Source organism: Muntiacus reevesi, chromosome 6 (genome assembly GCF_963930625.1).
Source record: "Muntiacus reevesi chromosome 6, mMunRee1.1, whole genome shotgun sequence".
In the NCBI taxonomy this organism is placed as follows: Eukaryota; Metazoa; Chordata; class Mammalia; order Artiodactyla; family Cervidae; genus Muntiacus; species Muntiacus reevesi.
The window spans coordinates 7,275,315-7,292,788 of record NC_089254.1 but is presented as its reverse complement, the minus strand read 5'-3'; the positions used below and the strand labels follow the sequence as shown (position 1 = coordinate 7,292,788).

The 17,474-nt window shown below is 48.0% G+C and overlaps 1 protein-coding gene across 1 annotated transcript in view; it reads left to right on the top strand.

Moving 5' to 3' along the window:
• Positions 1 to 17,474, top strand: part of ABCA13 (ATP binding cassette subfamily A member 13) — a 366,717-nt gene that overhangs the window by 91,926 nt on the left and 257,317 nt on the right. The window contains exons 24-27 of the mRNA XM_065938900.1: positions 6,067 to 6,261; positions 10,481 to 10,645; positions 11,523 to 11,700; positions 14,517 to 14,656. Coding sequence (XP_065794972.1) covers positions 6,067 to 6,261; positions 10,481 to 10,645; positions 11,523 to 11,700; positions 14,517 to 14,656 — 678 coding nt within the window. The remainder of the gene's footprint in view (positions 1 to 6,066; positions 6,262 to 10,480; positions 10,646 to 11,522; positions 11,701 to 14,516; positions 14,657 to 17,474) is intronic.

The following is a 17,474-nucleotide window of genomic DNA, read 5'->3' as shown; positions in this document are numbered from 1 at the left end:
TGCAGTGCCTTCTTTGTGCGCGTCCTTCCGGCCATGTGAGTCACTGCGGATGGTCGCCTGAGTGGCTGGGTGGTGAGGCTGTCGGCAGGGCCATTTAAAAAGCTTGCATTCTTGGGATTCAAATCAGTAATGAAAGTTATTAATATTTGATGTGCTACCTAAGTGGGTACACGAACTCATGTGTGCCTACAGATCTGAGGTAATAAATTCATGTTTGGTTAGGTGACACTTGGGGCCCTAGATTCTTCTAGGTTGTTAGGTTGATGGTAGCATCTCCTAATACATATTATCTGTGGTAACTTTTCAGCATTTCTCTTTGAACTTCTCTGCCTTACCCTCAGTCAATGTTGAGTTCATCACCTACCTCAGAGGTCTCAGAGCTTCCAGAACGTGGAGTCTGCAGTTCCCCGAAGGCAGCAGGTGTCTGTGGGCTGGCTTGCGAGATAAATAGACATGTTTGTGCAGCAGGGTTCCAGAAGCAGGTGTGAGGTGGGATTTCAGTGTAAACCGTGAGTGGCGGGGCCCCTAGGCATGAGGAGCTGCCCCGTGGATGGGGCTGAGGGCTCAGACGGAAATGAGGAGAAACTCCTGGCGGTGAAAAGTCACGGGAGAGCCACGGGTTGGGAGACTCGGGTCAGCATTCCCGAGGAGGCAGAAAAGGACGGAGCCAGGCCGACTGATGGGTACATGGGCACCTGGGAAGCCCCTCTCTCCCCACGCTCTGTCCGTAAACGCCTGTATCTCCAGGTTAACACCCAAATCATAGACTCCTGGGTCCTGGAGTCCACCTCCTGCACTGCTAGCCGGGACTGGATCCCCGCCACCCGCCCTGAGACCAACCAAGCTTCTTACGCTGGGATGCGGTGTTCTTGGCTCAGGTCAGCAGTGACTTCCTCCCTGTCTGTTGCAGGCCACGTTTTTATTCTGTTAAATGTCACAGTGAGGTCTAAGGGTTCAGGACCAGATAGACTGAGAGAGCAGCCAGAGGCTCTTCTCCTCCTTGGATGGTCTCAGCTGGGACGACTGGGTTCTAGCATCCTTAGCAGGTCTGTCCCTTCCCTTCCCCCAGCAGCCAGGTACTGGAGGGAGGACGGGAAGGGGCGCCCCGGCTCCCATCTCTCCTGGGAGGCTTCTAAAGGGAGGAGGTATTGTGAAACCTTTACCTCCCTCGGGCAGAAATGTGTGCATGTGGTGGGCCTGCCACAGTTTCTGTCACTCAAGGCCGTTCAGTGAGCCCCAGGAACGACTGGTGCCCTGTTAGCTGAGAGATGCCTGGTCAGGGTTCAGCCAGCTCCACACATCCCATTTGTTACAGCGCACGAGGCTTGTCTTCTGGAGAGCTGCAGTGGGTAGTTCCTGGTGTAACTCGCTTCAGAGCAGACCCCGGTAAACAACTGGCTCATTCCGGCCTATCTCTTACCTGAGAAAGACAGAAAGAATTACTCTGTGAGTGGAGTGAAGAGTTTCAGGCCCACGCAAAGGACTGTGGCCGTGTGTGCTCTTTAAGGGACTTCCCTGGTAGTCCAGTGGCTGAGACTCCCAGCTCCCGAAGCAGGAGGCCTGAGTTGCATCCCTGGTCAGGGACCTAGATCCCACATGCTGCAACTGAAGATTCCCGCATGCCACAGTGAAGATCAAAGATCTTGAGTGCTGCAGCTAAGACCTAGTTCATTCAAATGCATCAATAGTAAATAATATTGAAAAAAAAAGACACTGCCAGCCGCAGAGCATCTTACCTGAGGGAGCTGCTGCTCGCTGTGCCTGCAGGTAACCCCACCCCCGTGGCTTCATACTGGAGCTTACATAAGGTCCTTTTAACTTGGGGAACTTCAGACCCTCACTGCCAGTAAAGAAACAAAAGCATTGAATGGCTCCTTCTAATGGGGCCTCTCTTCCATTACTCACACTTATGTAAATATCTTTAAGCCTAAGTCTTAAGCTTGATTGCATTAATTTCTACAAAAAGTATTTCTTACTGGTTCCGGCCAGTTATTCTAACCATCAAGGTGTTTTCAATCCTGATCTACTTTGCAGAATGTCATTTTTCTGTCAACAGGGCCAGTCACAAAGGAGAAGACCACACCTTCTATATTTTCATTCGTGTTATTAATGTAGAAAGATGCTTGTGACCCGAGGAGGCGCCAGCCCACACCTGTTTAACAGTTTGGGCTCTTAAACCCACTGTAGCACAACTGCTAACTTGCGTGTGTGCATGTGTGCTAAGTCACTTCAGTCATGACCGACTCTTTGCAACCCCATGGACCGTAGCCCACCAGGCTCCTTTGTCCATGGAATTCTCCAGGCAAGAATATTGGAGTGGGTTGCCACGTGCTCCTCCAGGGGATCTTCCTGACCCAGGGATAAAACCTGCATCTCTTATGTCTCCTGCATTGGGCAGGAGGGTTCTTTACCATTAGTGCCCTGATAACATACTAGTCTAATAACTCTGCCTTTGAAAGAAAATGACTTTGTATTGATCCGGATGGTTTTAGCAATTGTCATATTCTTAAAGTGCTCGTGGCTAACCCAGGATTGGAATTCACACCAGGACTGACATTATCTGACAGTCATTTCTAAAGTTTACTTTAAGAGATAAAGCTAAGGTGGTTTTAACTTTCTTCTTGGCTTTGAAAACACTCTTGGTAATAGAAAGTTATACTGTCTGAAGCCCTGGGAGGAGAGGGTCCTGGGGAAGGGCTGGGGCGGGGTCCTGGGTGGGGAGTGAGTTTCCCACCAGGCCTGCAGCTGGCGGATGACTGTCTTGGGGGCAGGCCCTCCCCCTTACTGCCACCTCTGGACAGGACGGGGGGGCTTGATGCTGGCCCACAGACTTTTCGTGGGAGTATTGGAGCAAAGAAGGAATTCACCAATTTAACTCTCGTTCTTAAATTCAATACTTTTCAGTCAATAAACCCATCTACTTCTTACACATCTTTCTTCACATTCCAGTAAGTCAAGCTCTGTTTTTGCTGTTAGCCTCGTGTCAGCTATAATGGATGTCACTGGGCTGTGTGTCATTTATAATGATCTCATTTGCTTCTCCCTTTGGAGCACTTTTGGGTCTTGTTATCGTCTCTTTTGCTCAGACGGATAATGACCTCTGGGAGGTCACACAGGAGGAGTTGGAGTTGCCTTATTCTGGATCCTTCCTGAGTCCTCCGCACGGTCTTCACACTGTGTGTGGCTGCAGCCCTTCCCGACGGTCTCAGAGCCATCTCCTGCCCTCTCATAGCACCCCATCCAGGCCTCTTCATTGTGCAGGCAGACCCGAGCCCGATGGGACCCTGGGAGCCAGGCTGCAGCTCCTCTCTGTCCTATAGAAACTGGTGCTTAGCATCCAACCCCACTTCTTTGCTTTGACAAAAGCGGAGGCGACCCAGTCACCTCCGGTGATGTTCCCATCCTTCCCGGTCACTGTCGGGGCTTCTGTCACAATTAGGCTGAGAACAGTGATTCCTCGCAATGTTTCTGTGCGCCTCTGAGTCTGAAATTACCAGCTATGCAAACCCACCTCTGAACTGCTGCTCTGAGCACAGTTAGGGTTTTGGCAGATCCCAGGAAACAAGCTCCTGCTTAAAATGCAAATATCTCTCCTGGTGATCACTTCCACTTTTATAGGGAGTCTGTGAACATGAATGAATGTCTCTTTGAGTGTGTGCCTGTGTGCTTGGATCACAGTGGTGGGCTGCCCCGGAACCCTGGCTCCCTGAAGTTTTCCAAGCTAGGTGTGGACACATAGGAGAGGTGCTGGCAACTTGGCGTCCACATGTTTAATTAAACTGCCTGGACCAGTCAGAGCTGAAAGATGACTGACTCTAAAACGGTTTCACCCATGATATTCCGGGGCCAACGAAACTGAGTATTTTCTCTGTTTTTCTTACTACCTGCCTGTTTCAGGTGCCTTTTGAGCAGGGAAAGTGGTCACAGTAAAATTGAAAACAGATAAAGAATGAAGTAGGGACGCACAGAGCAGGCATGGAAGCAAACACAATGCAAGGTGCTGTTCCTGTGTGTGGGGTGGCCGTGAGGTTTCTGCATGAAGGCAGCCCCTGGGACCTCCGCATTGGTTGAAAGACATGTATACAAGTTTTAAGACAAATGTTGGCTTTGGGGCTAAATTCTAAGAGATACATGGAATATGATCCTGTTTGGGGACCACGCTTGATGCTGAGATGATGCAGAGGGACCCTCACCAGCTGGTTCTGGTTGGTGTCCACATGAGACCAGGCACAGTGATCCCGACTCAAGGAGAACTTCCATGGAAGTCTGTTTTACAGAACTGGCCAAAGAGGGGCTTCCCTAATCAAAGCGAAGGGTGGATGTGCATTACCCCCCAGCCCCTCTTTGAAACCCTCTTTCAACCAGAGGCATGCACCTTCCCTTAGAGACCATGATGGAAGCAGTGGAACAAGGAAATCTTTCCCAAGGTACATCTGTGCCTCTTAAGTCCCCTGTGGAAAAAGCACTTTTGGTTAATTAGGCATGAAAGCAACATCTCTCTCAAAGATTCAAAATGTCCATCAGCATATTAAATTCTCTGTTTGTGATGGTTAGTTTTATATGTCTATAAGGTTAGGCCACAGTACCCAGATATTTGGCCAAATAGCAATTTAAGTGTCCCTGTGAAGTTATTTTTAGATGAGATTAACATTGAAATCTGTAGACTTTGTGCAGATGTTTGTTGTTGTTCAGTTGCTCAGTTGTGTCCGATTCTTTGCAGCCTCATGGACTGCAGCATGCCAGGCTTCCCTGTCCCTCACCATCTCTCCAAGCTTGCTCAAACTCATGTCCATTGAATCAATGACACCATCCAACCATCTCATCCTCTGTTGCCCCCTTTTCCTCCTGCCCTCAGTCTTTCCCAGCATCAGGGTCTTTTCCAGTGAGTCAGCTCTTTGCATCAGGTGGCCAACATGTTGGAGCTTCAGCTTTAGCATCAGTCTTTCCAATGAGTATTCAGGGTTGATTTCCTTTAGGACTGACTGGTTTGATCTCCTTGAAGTCCAGTCTTGAGCAGATTACTCTTTGTACTGTGGGTGGGCCTCATCCAGTCTGTTGAAGAACTAAGTGAAAAGACAGAGGCTTCCCGGGGAAGGGGGAGTTCTGCCTCCAGATGGCTCCTGGGGCTAATCTGCCACAGTGTCTTGTCCCTGGGCTTCCCTGATGCTAGCCCACCCTGCAGAGTGTGGTCTTGCCAAGCCCCTACAACTGAGTGAGTCAGTTCCTTAAAAACATCTCCTGGAAGATGCACATCCTCTAGTTTCTGTTTCTCTGGAGAACCCCCATTAATCTGTCATTCTACTACTTAATGATTTTGAGGTCTCTCTGTGGCATTACCTGAAAGCATCTGATGAGCTCTACATGTTCACAAGGCTCCTAATAAGGGAACGGTACCTCTTGTTCACAGAGGGTCCCTCTTGGCCGGAACGTTTTGCAGTAATCGCAGTCATCAGGATATGAACACAACAGGAAGTCTGCTGCTTGTTTTAAATTCTGCTTTATAATTTGTCACATTAACCAGAAGATCATTAACTGGAATTCATTCCCGGGCGGAGACGCAGCCCCGACCCTCTCACAGAGGGAACAGCAGCAGAGCTGTCCTCAGGCCCTGCTTCTCACTGTTTGCTTTTTCTTGTTGAAAATGATAACTGGCTTGGAAATCTGGTTTCCAGTTGGAGATGGAGGAGAAAGAATAGTTCACACTGATAGCAACGAAAAATAAAACTGATAGCCTGAGAGCAAAGGCTAAGACTCACTGTCAGAGGGAGAGACACAGACATGACTTCTGAGAGCATCTGGGGTGGAGGGCGGGAGGCAGCTGGGGGCCTGAAGGCCCCAAGTCATCTCTCTGTTGCATACAGCTTCAGGGGATTATGTGTACATTTTAGAAACCTTTTCATTCAGAATGTTTAAAATAGAACAGAGTGTTGGGAATCCATGACACTGCAGGTAAAGCCTCAGTGTCTTGGGAGAATGGGCTTTCCAAGGTCTCATCTCTGGGGGAGTTCTGAGTCCTGGGGCTGCACGTCTCAGGCATAGTTACGTCCAACCCTAATGCTTCGACAGGTGCTGTCCAGCGCCCTGACAGTGGCTTTGTCTGGAAGCTGCAACAGGGACATTCTTCGGCTCCTGCTCCAGTTCCCTGAAGACGGAAAGTCTGAGTCTGCAGCAAGGGAGCTGTGTGGCCTGCCCAGGGCCCAGTTGTTTTCCGTGATTGTGGTGTTGGCTCGCAACCTGGACCTGCGGAACTTCGTTTACAAAGTAAGGGGAAGACGGGTGCTGGCCTGGCTCGGGCAGTGTGAGGGGCCGGTGTGGGTACATCAGGGCCAGCAAGGCAGGTGCAGACTTCACAACCTTGGCCTGTCCCCGCGCCCCCTGGACACCACCTCTGGGTGGGGGTCTCGGAGCCAGGGGTTGCTCAGGAGACTTTCTGGGGTCCTTGCGGTTAGGCCCGGCAGGACGTTTGGTGCAGCATTGGTGGCAGTCATTGTGCTCAGTGGGAAGGATCAGTGAACAGAATCACCACCCGAGCTTAGCACCTGCTCCCTCCTCTTTGATGGGCACTGGTCTGTCTTTCTCCGGGAGGCTGGGTTCTGCTGCCCGTCACCTCTAGAGGCCCCTCGGAGTCAGAGCCACTCCCCTGCCTTGGCCATGACCTCCTCTGCCCCCTGTTACATCCTGGGGCACATGGACTGTGTCCCATGAGGGGACATGCCCACCTCTGCCGGGGCCTGTCCAGGGGAAGGTGTGCAGATGGTGGGGGCATGGGGCAGCCCCTTCCTGTGTGAACCAGCTTGTTACCTGCCCACTCCCAGCAGGTGAGGGGAGGGAGATGGGAGGAACCAAGGGTTATAGTGTGAGCGAGACGGAGCTGAAGGTAACCGTAGGGACAGCTGCCCGGGGGAGCCCAGTCACCCTCTGCATACAGGAGTTATGCCCAAGGGATTGCATGCACATGGCTTATGGCCTCGATCTTGCGTTCTTGGTCCTGCCTCTTCTAGAACGTCCTCATCTTCTGGCCTCCACTCTGTTTATGTTTCCAAGCCCTTGACCTCTAGGGGCAGGTCTTGCTCCAAGTTTCTCCCCAGGGAGATCAGCCGACATCTGGGCCGAGCGGAGTTAGCACAGTGGCTTTAGGTGCTCCACATCCCAAAGGAGAGTTTGGGCTTAGGAAAAGGCAGATTTGCAGTCCAGTCGTGTTTCCTTCTTGTCCTCCCTCTTTTCAGTAACTCCAAGAATCCGGTGGGTGGATGCTGGATTACACACACACACACAGAACAAAGAATAACTCAGAATTAATTCTGAACATTTCAGAATTTTCATTTCACAAGCGGGAGAATGGTTGTGTCCTGAATGTCTCCATGACTGGTGAGGCCGCCCCCATCGAGGTGTGTCTGGGCCTCCAGCTCACGTGCAGGTGGGTGGGTCCTGTCCTCAGCACGTCTGTCTTCACTGTGCCACGGGCACTTCGGGAAACGTGCCGTCCAGCGGAGGCCAGCTTTCTCACGCACACAGAAGCGACCGATTTGAAACTGGTGCTTCTCGGGCCCAGACAATTACTTTGACAAGAGCCATAAGGATGAAATGCTGGGTTGGAGTCGCTCTCCCAGACACCATGAAATCGACACCACTGTTAATAACACCAACTTCTTCTAGATGCCCGGCTCCAGGGAAGCCTGTTGGTCCATGGTGATGCTCCGGGTGTTAGAGCCCCATGGACGCACATGGGAGCCACACCAAGCCCAGGCATCAGCAGGTTCAGCCTATGCCCTGGGCCTCTTGACTGACAGCGAAGCTAAGGTGCATTTCACAAAACACCATTTGCGGTTAATGTCCAGTGTGTTCCTCTGGCCCATAGGTGCTGGGTCTCAAATCCGGCCACGCCCAACAACCCGTGTCCCTGAGGGAAACTTCTCAGGTGCAGCCGCGGTTAGGAAGGCGGGTGGAAATGTGACAAGAGCCTGCACTGCCTTTGCTCCTGTCCAAGGTGTCTCTGTTGCCTTAACTGAGGACAGTCGCTGTGTTTTGAGCAGAGAGAGTGTGTGAGGGACAGAGTGGGACTTGTGTCCCGCGGGTCAGGGGCAGAGCCAGCAGGCTTGTGGCAGGAGCAGAATTGTTAGGGGCCGAGGCTTGAGTCTGCAAACCTACTGTGCCGCCTCCACCTCTGTGCGAAGAGGCTGTGTTTGTTGACTTCCCCCTTCATCCAGAGACTGGTATTTTTGGGAAATTTTTATTTATTTATTTGTTTGTTCATTGACATTCTCCTAACACAGTCTTCAAAAAACCTTTTGTTTGATCTGGACCGCTTTAAAATCTTTATTGAATTTGTTGCAATATTGTTTCTGTTTTATGTTTTGGTGTTTTGGTCATAAGGCATGTGGGATCTTAGTCCCCCTGACCAGGGATTGAACCCACAGCCCCTACATTGGAAGGCAAAGTCTTAACCACTGGATTGCCAGGGAAGTCCCATGACAACCTTAAAAAATTTTTTTAACCTTTTAAATTGTAGTTAGTTTATAGTTTTGTGTTAGTTTCAGATATGTAGCACAGTGATTCACTTAGACATGCATAACTGTTTTTTCAGATTCTTTCCCCTTACATGTGTGTGCTCAGTCATTTCAGTTGTGCCTGACTCTTTGCGACCTTGTGGACTGTAGCCCACCAGGCTACTCTGTCCATGGGATTCTCCAGGTGAGAACACTGGAGTGGGTTGCCATGCCCTCCTCCAGGGGATCTTCCCAACCCAGGGATCAAACCCAAGTCTTCTGCATCTCCAGCACTGCAGGCAGATTCTTTACCACTGAGCCACCCAGGAAGCTCCTTCCCCCTTCTGCTGCTGTTGCTACTGCTGCTAAGTCGCTTCAGTCGTGTCCGACTCTGTGCGACCCCATAGACGGCAGCCCACCAGACTCCCCCATCCCTGGGATTCTCCAGGCAAGAACACTGGAGTGGGTTGCCATTGCCTTCTCCAATGCATGAAAGTGAAAAGCGAAAGTGAAGTTGCTCAGTCGTGTCTGACTCTTAGCGACCCCATGGACTGCAGCCTACCAGACTCCTCCGTCCATGGGATTTTCTAGCCAAGAGTACTGGAGTGGGGTGCCATTGCCTTCTCCTTATAGGAAAGGGCAAATAACCTTGTAGATTATTACAAAACATTGAGTAGAGTTCCGTTTGCTAACCAACCAGTATTGCCAAAGGCTGTTCTAGTTCCTGTGGCCACATCAGTGACCATGACAGGCAAAAATCCCTGCCTCCATGGACTCTGCATCCCCGAACCGAGAGGATGCCGTTCATAAGTCAAGTGCAGAGCGTGTCAGTGGTGACGGCACAGGTGGGTTCCAGGATAAGGAGACGCTGATGTCTCTAAAGCACCCAGGTTGCATTCCTGGCCCTGACCATCCAGCTGTGGTACTGTGGGAGCCCTTCCATCTCTCTGAACTCAGGTTCTTCACCCACACAATCAGCCCCAGCACACAGCCTGCAGGGGTGAGGAGAACTAGAAAGGATGTGTGTGCTGTGACCCAGGGAGGCAGTGGGTAAATGGAAACTGTCTCACATGTAACAACTGTCTCATTTTGACCCTCTTCTTAAATTTTCACTCAGGGCACCCCAAAGACACAAATATTTTTTTTAGACTGAAAAAAAAATGTTTTTTAGTTCTATCATTTTGCTGTTGTTTCCCAATTCATTAATTTCTGCTTTTATCATTATTATTAAATATCTCCTTTTTTGATCTCTTTAGGGGTAATTTTGTTGCTCATTTTCTAACCTCTTAAATTGGATGCTTAATTATTCAATTCTTTTGTAAATGTGAGTATTCAAGGTTAAGACTCAGCCTTTAGATACAGATGCGAACTATTTTGGGCTTCCCAGGTGGTGCTAGTGGTAAAGAACCTGCCTACCAATGTAGGAGAGGTAAGAGATCCAGGTTCAGTCCCTGGGTTGGAAAGATCCCCTGGAGGAGGGCATGGCAACCCACTCCAATCTTGCCTGGAGAATCCCATGGACAGAGGAGCCTGGGGGGCTACAGTCCATAGGGTTGTAAAGAGTAAGACACGCCTGAAGTGACTTAGCACACACACACAGATTGTTTTATTTATTCATTTGTTTATTTTTGGCCACGTGGCAGGTGGGATCCTAGGTCCCCCACCAGGGATCAAATCCTTCCCATGTGCAGTAGAAGTATGGAGTCTTAACCTCTGGACCACCAGAAAAGTACTAGAAAGAAGAATTTTGAAAGTGATTTGAATTTTAACAATAGGTGACATCTGCCCCTGCTCTACGTGCTGACAATCCCGGGGTGGTAGAGTGTGCTCCAGAAATGGAGCTGAGAGAGAGGACCTCATAGGGCACAACAGAGGTGTCTCCCAGGCTCAAGAGAATAAAATCAAAGAACACTCTTCACTCCCTTCACTGCACCAACGAGGCTTGAGAGGTCCCAAGTCCAGCGTTGGTTATGTCATGTTATGTTTCCTTTGAGACTCTGCTTCCTGCTGAAGCCAGCACCCTGCTGAGCGCCCTGCTGGACGTCGTGTCCAGCCTCAACCACCTGCTTCCCAGAGCTGGCCGCGTCCTTGAACGCCTTCCTGCATTCCTCCATGAATTTAAGATCACTGCTTTGCTGGATGCACCCGACCTCCAGCAGGTGGGTGTTTGATCTTAGCCTCGGGAAAGGTGTGGATTCACTGTCTTTGTGTTTGTGTCTTTGTTTTTCTTTCTCTTCCAACATCTGAAATGTGCATTGATGACCAAGCATGGGGCTGAGGGGACCTCTTAATGGTTCTGGAGGCAGCAGTGTCATGACATCATGATGAAGAGCAAAGCCTGAAGTGTCCTTCAAAATCCAAAGAACCAGACGCCAGGGATGCACATCCATCTATGCACGTGTGTTTTCTGTGACCGAAGAAATCACAGAATTGATCACCCACACAAATGAAATTCCAGGGGTTTGTTTAGCTTCTCAGAGAATACATTGCTTTCAAAAACCTTAATACATTTATTTGCACACAAATAACTGGCTTACAGATTACGTATCGAAAATACAAACACAAAGTCCAGTGAGGTTAGTATCCTGAGGTTCGTTTTGCTTGGACTCTGTCTGCCTGAAATGAAATGGTGGGGAGGGGATTGTGTGGGGGCTTCTGAAGGGGGGCAGGGTGAGGGGCAGGTGGTGTGTCTTTGGACCTACCTTGGAGGCCGTACTTGGGTTCATCATCAGCTGAGGGCTGCTTTGATGACCCTCAGGCATCTGGGAAATTTGGTTGTAGAGACACATATTCATACTATTGATTAGTCTGAGTTAGTGATATTTATTGATTAATAATTTATGTGTGTATGACATTTGTTTCTTCATATAGACCAGCAAAATCAAAGACAGAAAAGACTAAAGCTCAGATACCATAGCTTTGACGTGGTGACAATCTCTTGTGTTCCTTTGGAGGAGGGACGTCAGGTTCAGGAGCCTGTGAGGGAATCACTCTAGGCCACCGTTTGCTTGGGGTTTATTTTTCTTTTGTTCTCAGGCCTCACAGAGTAACCAGGCCAGAAGTTCAGCCATTGGTACTTTCCAATCTTTGATGAAGATGGTTTGCAAGGACCAAGCGTCTTTCTTCAGCAGCTCTGACACCTTTCTTAACTTGCCTAGAGTTAATGAAATCTTAGGAGATGACAAAGAGAAATTCAACATTCCTGAAGATTCAAGTAAGAAAACAGTAATCCATATGTGTTTAGATTAATTTGCATTTTGATAATTAGCCCTGCTTCGTACAAGATACTCTGTGTGGAAAATGGGTACATACTTGCCAAGAATATCCTGTTCCACCGTCCAACCTGTATCCTTCATTTAGTGTAAAGTCAGTGAATGCTGGCCTGGCAGTTGGCTTTGCAAAACCCCTGCACCCTTGAGCACAGGCTAATTCTGTCACCTGTGATGCCAAGGAGCTGGGTCTTAAAATTCCAGTGTACCTGAAGCCCCAGCCCTTTGGGGCCCTGGGATAGCCAGTGACAGTGAGAGGTCTGGGCCCAGAGACCAGGAGCAGCATTTTGGTTCCTGCAGGATGGGTGTCTCACAAAGCCAGGGCAGCTGTAGGTAGCCTCCCACAAACTTGTCTTCTAGATAAAGCTCAGTAGCAAATAATAACAGAGTTAAAAGTGATTTCCTGGCCCCACTTTAAGTGGCTGCATTTTAATCAGAAAGACAGACTAAGGGTAAGTGTGCTGATAAAGGTTTAGACTCTTCAGTCCCACCAACAAGTTGTGTGTCTTTGGTCCTGTGACTTCATGTCTCTGAATCATGTTCATCTTGTGTTTAACGTGGAAACTTAATACCTGCCTCATAATGTTGTTGTGAGAGGTAATAGGAGTGTCCTACTAACTGTGAGGACAGTGCTCCAGTGTGTCCTAGTGTATTCATTACTCGTCCATGCTGCACAGACAGTCAGTAGTTTAGGACACACACACTCATCGTCTCATAGTCTGAGCGCTGACTAGCTGGGTCCTCTGTCGGGACTGACAAGGCCGCAGCGAAAGTGTTGATCAGGGCTGGGGTCTCGTTGGAGGTGGTTGTTGGTAGGAGCCCTGGTGGCTGCGTCTTTAAGGACAGCAGTGCATCTCTTTGACGGGGAGGCTTCTGGACTCTTTTAAAGGGTTTGGCTGATGGTTCGGCCAGGGAAACCTCCCCTTTGATCAACTACAAGTCAGAATCCATGCACCAGGCCCGGGTAACCTGACCACGGGTGTGTCCACACGACCAGGCGTGAGTGCCTTGAAGCCGTCTTAGACTTGTGTCTGCTGTGCCCACCACGCCTGTTTCTATACTTGTGCCTGGGATGGGTGGAGGTGTTGATGGGGCCAGGGTAAAGGAGAGAGCTGGGCTGCGTAGAGGAGGAGCTGCAAGGTGTCTTCAGGGCTGCCCTAGAGACAGTGCGTTGGTGTGTTCATCAGCTGATGGGTAATTGGGTGGCAGTGTAGATACACATGAAAGCTATTAATGTGAATAATTTTGTTGTCTCCTATGCTAATCCTCATTTCTTCCTTTTTCTTGCATATGGGTTTTTTGAGGATTATTGATTTGTTCATCAAATCCAGTCATTCACCCATTTACCCATCCTTTTATCCTTTCATCTTCCCAACTATGGATCCATTCATCCTTCCATTGATCCATTGATACAACCATCCATCTACCCACCTGTCCATCCATTCAGCCATCCATCCACACATCCACTCATCCACTCATCTATCCATCCAGTCATCCATTCATCCATCTGGTCATTCAGCTAACAGTGAGGACCAGTCTTTCTGGGTTCTTTCATACATTTATTTCAAATGATTATGACACTAACCATACCTTCCTTTTTCAGTTGACATGATAGAAGCTTAGAGAAGGTTAAGTGACTTGCCCAAGTTCACACAGCTCCCAAGTGGCAGATGTCAGGATTCTTGGTTTCAGATTTCTTTTTATGTTCATATTCTTATGTGTTTTCCAAGCTAAAAATTGCCACCATCTATATTAAGTTTATAATTTAAAGTGTAAGTTGTTAAAATATCAGTAAGAAGAACAACCTCTATACATAATGCTATAAAATGTCATTATGGAATCATGCACTTAATTTATATTTTGTGAAATTTTTTTTCAATTTTATTGTGTTTATTGAATAAAAGGAATTTGCTTTTATTTTCAAATGGGGAATTTAGAAAGATGAAACTAATAGTGAAAATTATCATAACAGTAATTTTCATATACTGGGTATTACAGATAATGGTATCAAAGCTAAGATAATATTTTCATTTTAAATGTTCTCTTTGGGAGTAGAAGAATGGGTTATACTGAAGCATTTATCACTAACTTAAAACCTTTAATATTTGATTACTAATCATTATCGTGGTAAAGGCACCACCTTCATTAGGTACCTATTGGCTTAGTCAAGTAGACCTTCCATTGAAACCAACCAGCACCACAGCAGGTATGAGTGCCATCATGAGGAACTGATATTTGGGTGAAAGCTAGGGTCTTTAATGCAACAAAAGCAGTCAGTGCAATAGTTCTTCATAAATGCAGCAAAGGAAAGTCTGTAGCATTTCATAAAGTTAAATCTTTAGCATTATGAAAAAGCCTGTAGCATTTCATGAGAAAAACCTAATTCTTATCTTGATACTCTGACTGTTGAAATGAAAATTTTCTAGATTAAACACCAGATGCATTCCTTTTACATCACTGTTTTCATTTTCAAGGGTCTTTGTCATTGTTTGGTACCTTTACTGACGATTTAGTTTAAAAATGTGAAAATCATATTTCCTTCTCATTCAAAACATTGATGGGAACAAAGTTTTGAGAAAAGCACTGCTAACGACAGGGACTGAAAAATTATTTCTGACTTTACTGCCCCAATTCAGAATTGAGTCATGGAAAATACATATAAACCACTCATTTGAAAGTGAGGTGTCATGGCTATATAAGTAAATTCTGTTACTCTGGGCATCCTGTATCATGAGTAACATTTTTTTTTTAATGATGACAGCACCATTTTGCTTGAAGCTTTATCAGGAAATTCTGCAGTCTCCAAATGGCGCTTTGGTGTGGTCCTTCCTAAAACCTGTATTACATGGAAAAATACTGTATACACCAAACACTCCAGAGATTAATAAAGTCATTCAGAAGGTGAGTGTGACTGAATGAGGGTGTTATAGACCATACAAGCAGTGCAGTGGGGAGCAGGCTGTTAAAATATTTACCGTGATTGTTGTATAGCTCAGATTACACACAGTTTTCTTATGTTGACAATTCATTTTGCCTTTTTTTTTTTTGGCTGTGCCCTTTGTTGTTGAGCTTAGACATGCTGCATCGTTCTCTCAGAGGACATCTTGGGGGGAGGAGGTGTTATTTAGAGTAAATAATGCAGGGGGAACAATCAGACAGAAGGAGGCCGGTCAGGTGGTCCCAGGAGGATGTGGAGAACAGGTGGGCATCTGGCGATGAAGGGAGAGTCAGACCCTGTGTTTGTGGTCTGGTCGTGTCGTTTCCCAAGTTGGCGGTGAGCCTTCGGTGCCCCCACTTTCATTCCTTGGTCCCTGCCTCACTCCGCCCAATGGCAGGCAACTCAGGTGAAGAGGCCAGAGAGCTTCCTTGGAAGGATTGGGCATTGCACAGCTCTGCACGTTTTCCCTTCCTTAGGCTCCTTACCTTCTTGTGCATGCTAAGTTGCTTCAGTCGTGTCTGACTCTCTATGACCCCATGGACTGTAGCCCGCCAGGCTCCTCTGTCCATGGGATTCTCCAGGCAAGAACACTGGAGTGGGTTGCCATGCCCTTCTCCAGGGGATCTTTCTGACGGGGGATTGAACCCGGGTCTCTTATGTCTCCTGCATTGGCAGGTGGGGTCTTTACCACTAGTGCCGCCTGGGAAGCCCCGTTCAGCTCAGGATTTATCATTGGTCATATTTACACTTCTTCTGAGATGATGGTGCTGTGTTTTCCCGTGGTCTCATCTTTTTTTCTGATGGTGGCTTATGAGTCCACAGACACTTTTGAGGGGCTTCAGGAGGCCATGGGGCCTGTCAGACCTGAGGAGGAATCACAAGTCCTATTAGTGCTGAACTTCCAGGCTTCAGATGCTACTCACAACTTAGAAGCTGAAAAGTTAGTGGTGGTGTGCAGTCATCCAAGCAGTTGGGTTATTTTGGGTCCAAGTAGGTTTTACAAGTTCATGTTTCCTTTCCCTTACGGCTGCCATGTGGAGTCTCTCTCCCATCTGTGACTCAGCTCAGGGACTGTATTTGCCACTGTTTATTCTGATGGAAAACAGTGGCTGACTTTATTTTTTTGGGCTCCAAAATCACTGCAGATGGTGATTGCAGCCATGAAATTAAAAGACGCTTGCTCCTTGGAAGGAAAATTGTGACCAACCTAGGCAGCATATTAAAAAGCAGAGACATTACTTTGTCAACAAAGGTCCGTCTAGTCAAGGCTGTGGTTTTTTCAGTGGTCGTGTGTGGATGTGAGAATTGGACTATAAAGAAAACTGAGTGCAGAAGAATTGATGGTTCAGAACTGCGGTGTTGGAGAAGACTCTTGAGAATCCCTTGGGCTGCAAGGAGATCCAACTAGTCCATCCTAAAGGAGATCAGTCCTGGGTGTTCATTGGAAGGACTGATACTGAAGCTGAAACTCCAATAAGTTGGCCACCTCATGTGAAGAGCTGACTCATTTGAAAAGGCCCTGATGCTGGGAAAGATTGAGGGCAAGAGGAGAAGGAGATGACAGAGGATGAGATGGTTGGGTGGCATCACCGACTCAATGGACATGAGTTTGGGTAAACTCCGGGAGTTGGTGATGGACAGGGAGGCCTGCTGTGCTGTGGTTCATGGGATCGCAAAGAGTCAGATACGACTGAGCTACTTAACTGAGCTGATTCTGAATGTACTTGATAACTTCTGCTTTTATCTTGAGAATATCCATTCGGCAGGGTATTTACTGAAAGCCTGGGCTCTCACAGTGAAGTGACGTTAATCTAGACGGGCTTCAGGCGTTCATCCTTTCAGGGCTGTGCTTCAGAGGGGCCTGGAGCCAAAGCCAGTGTTATTCGCATAATCCCAGTGCATTAAGCGTTTAAGGATTGTGGGTATTTTAGAAATTTCACAGAAAATGACTCTATATCACAGCTTTATTTTCAATTCAGTTTAAAAAATTGAACAAAGAAAGAATTTATTTATATTATAGTGTATTATTACACATAATATCATTGATAACAATATTATATGCACTATGGTATTATATACTGAGCTATATTCTGCACTGTAACAGCTAGTGTGACCATCCTCTTGTTGAAGAACTCACCCTGCAATGGGGAAAGAGAAAACAAACATCTGAAGAAATAACTCAGAAATAATGTGATGAGAGATTCATTCTGAGAGCAGTGTACGCAGGCTTCCTTCCTGGTCTGTGGGTCAGGGTTCGACCAAGAGTAACAGCAGGGAGAGTTAAGAGGAAGTGTTCCCACTGTAGCAAGGTGCTAAGGTGATGGGCTGGTCAGTGATGTGAAGAGAATTTTAAAGCACGAAGCCTCTCCTCTCACTTAGCACGAAGCCTCTCCTCTCATTTAGCCACGAGGGTGTCCAAGGAAGGGACAAGACCTGATGTGGCCTCCAACCAGGGCTGGGGTCCGACCTCCCTGGGGAGAGCGTGGTTCTGGCCAACTGGGTGGCTGGGTCGCCCAGGAGCCTTCCTGGTATGGTTTCAGGGGCGTCTGCATGCTGGGGGCTGGAGAAGGTCTACACTCGGTGACTCTCAGTGAGGTTGGACCAGGCCAGACCCGGGGGGATCATCTGCAGCAGGGAGTCTTCCACAAGGAGAAGCCAGGCCAGCAGCAGCCCCTGCTGTCAGAGAAGAGCCTGGGAAGGTGCTGTGTGTGGAGGGGCCAGGTGTGTGGGGGCTGGGTGACCAGGAGACTCTGGGGGGAGCCGCCTGTCTGGGGGGGACTC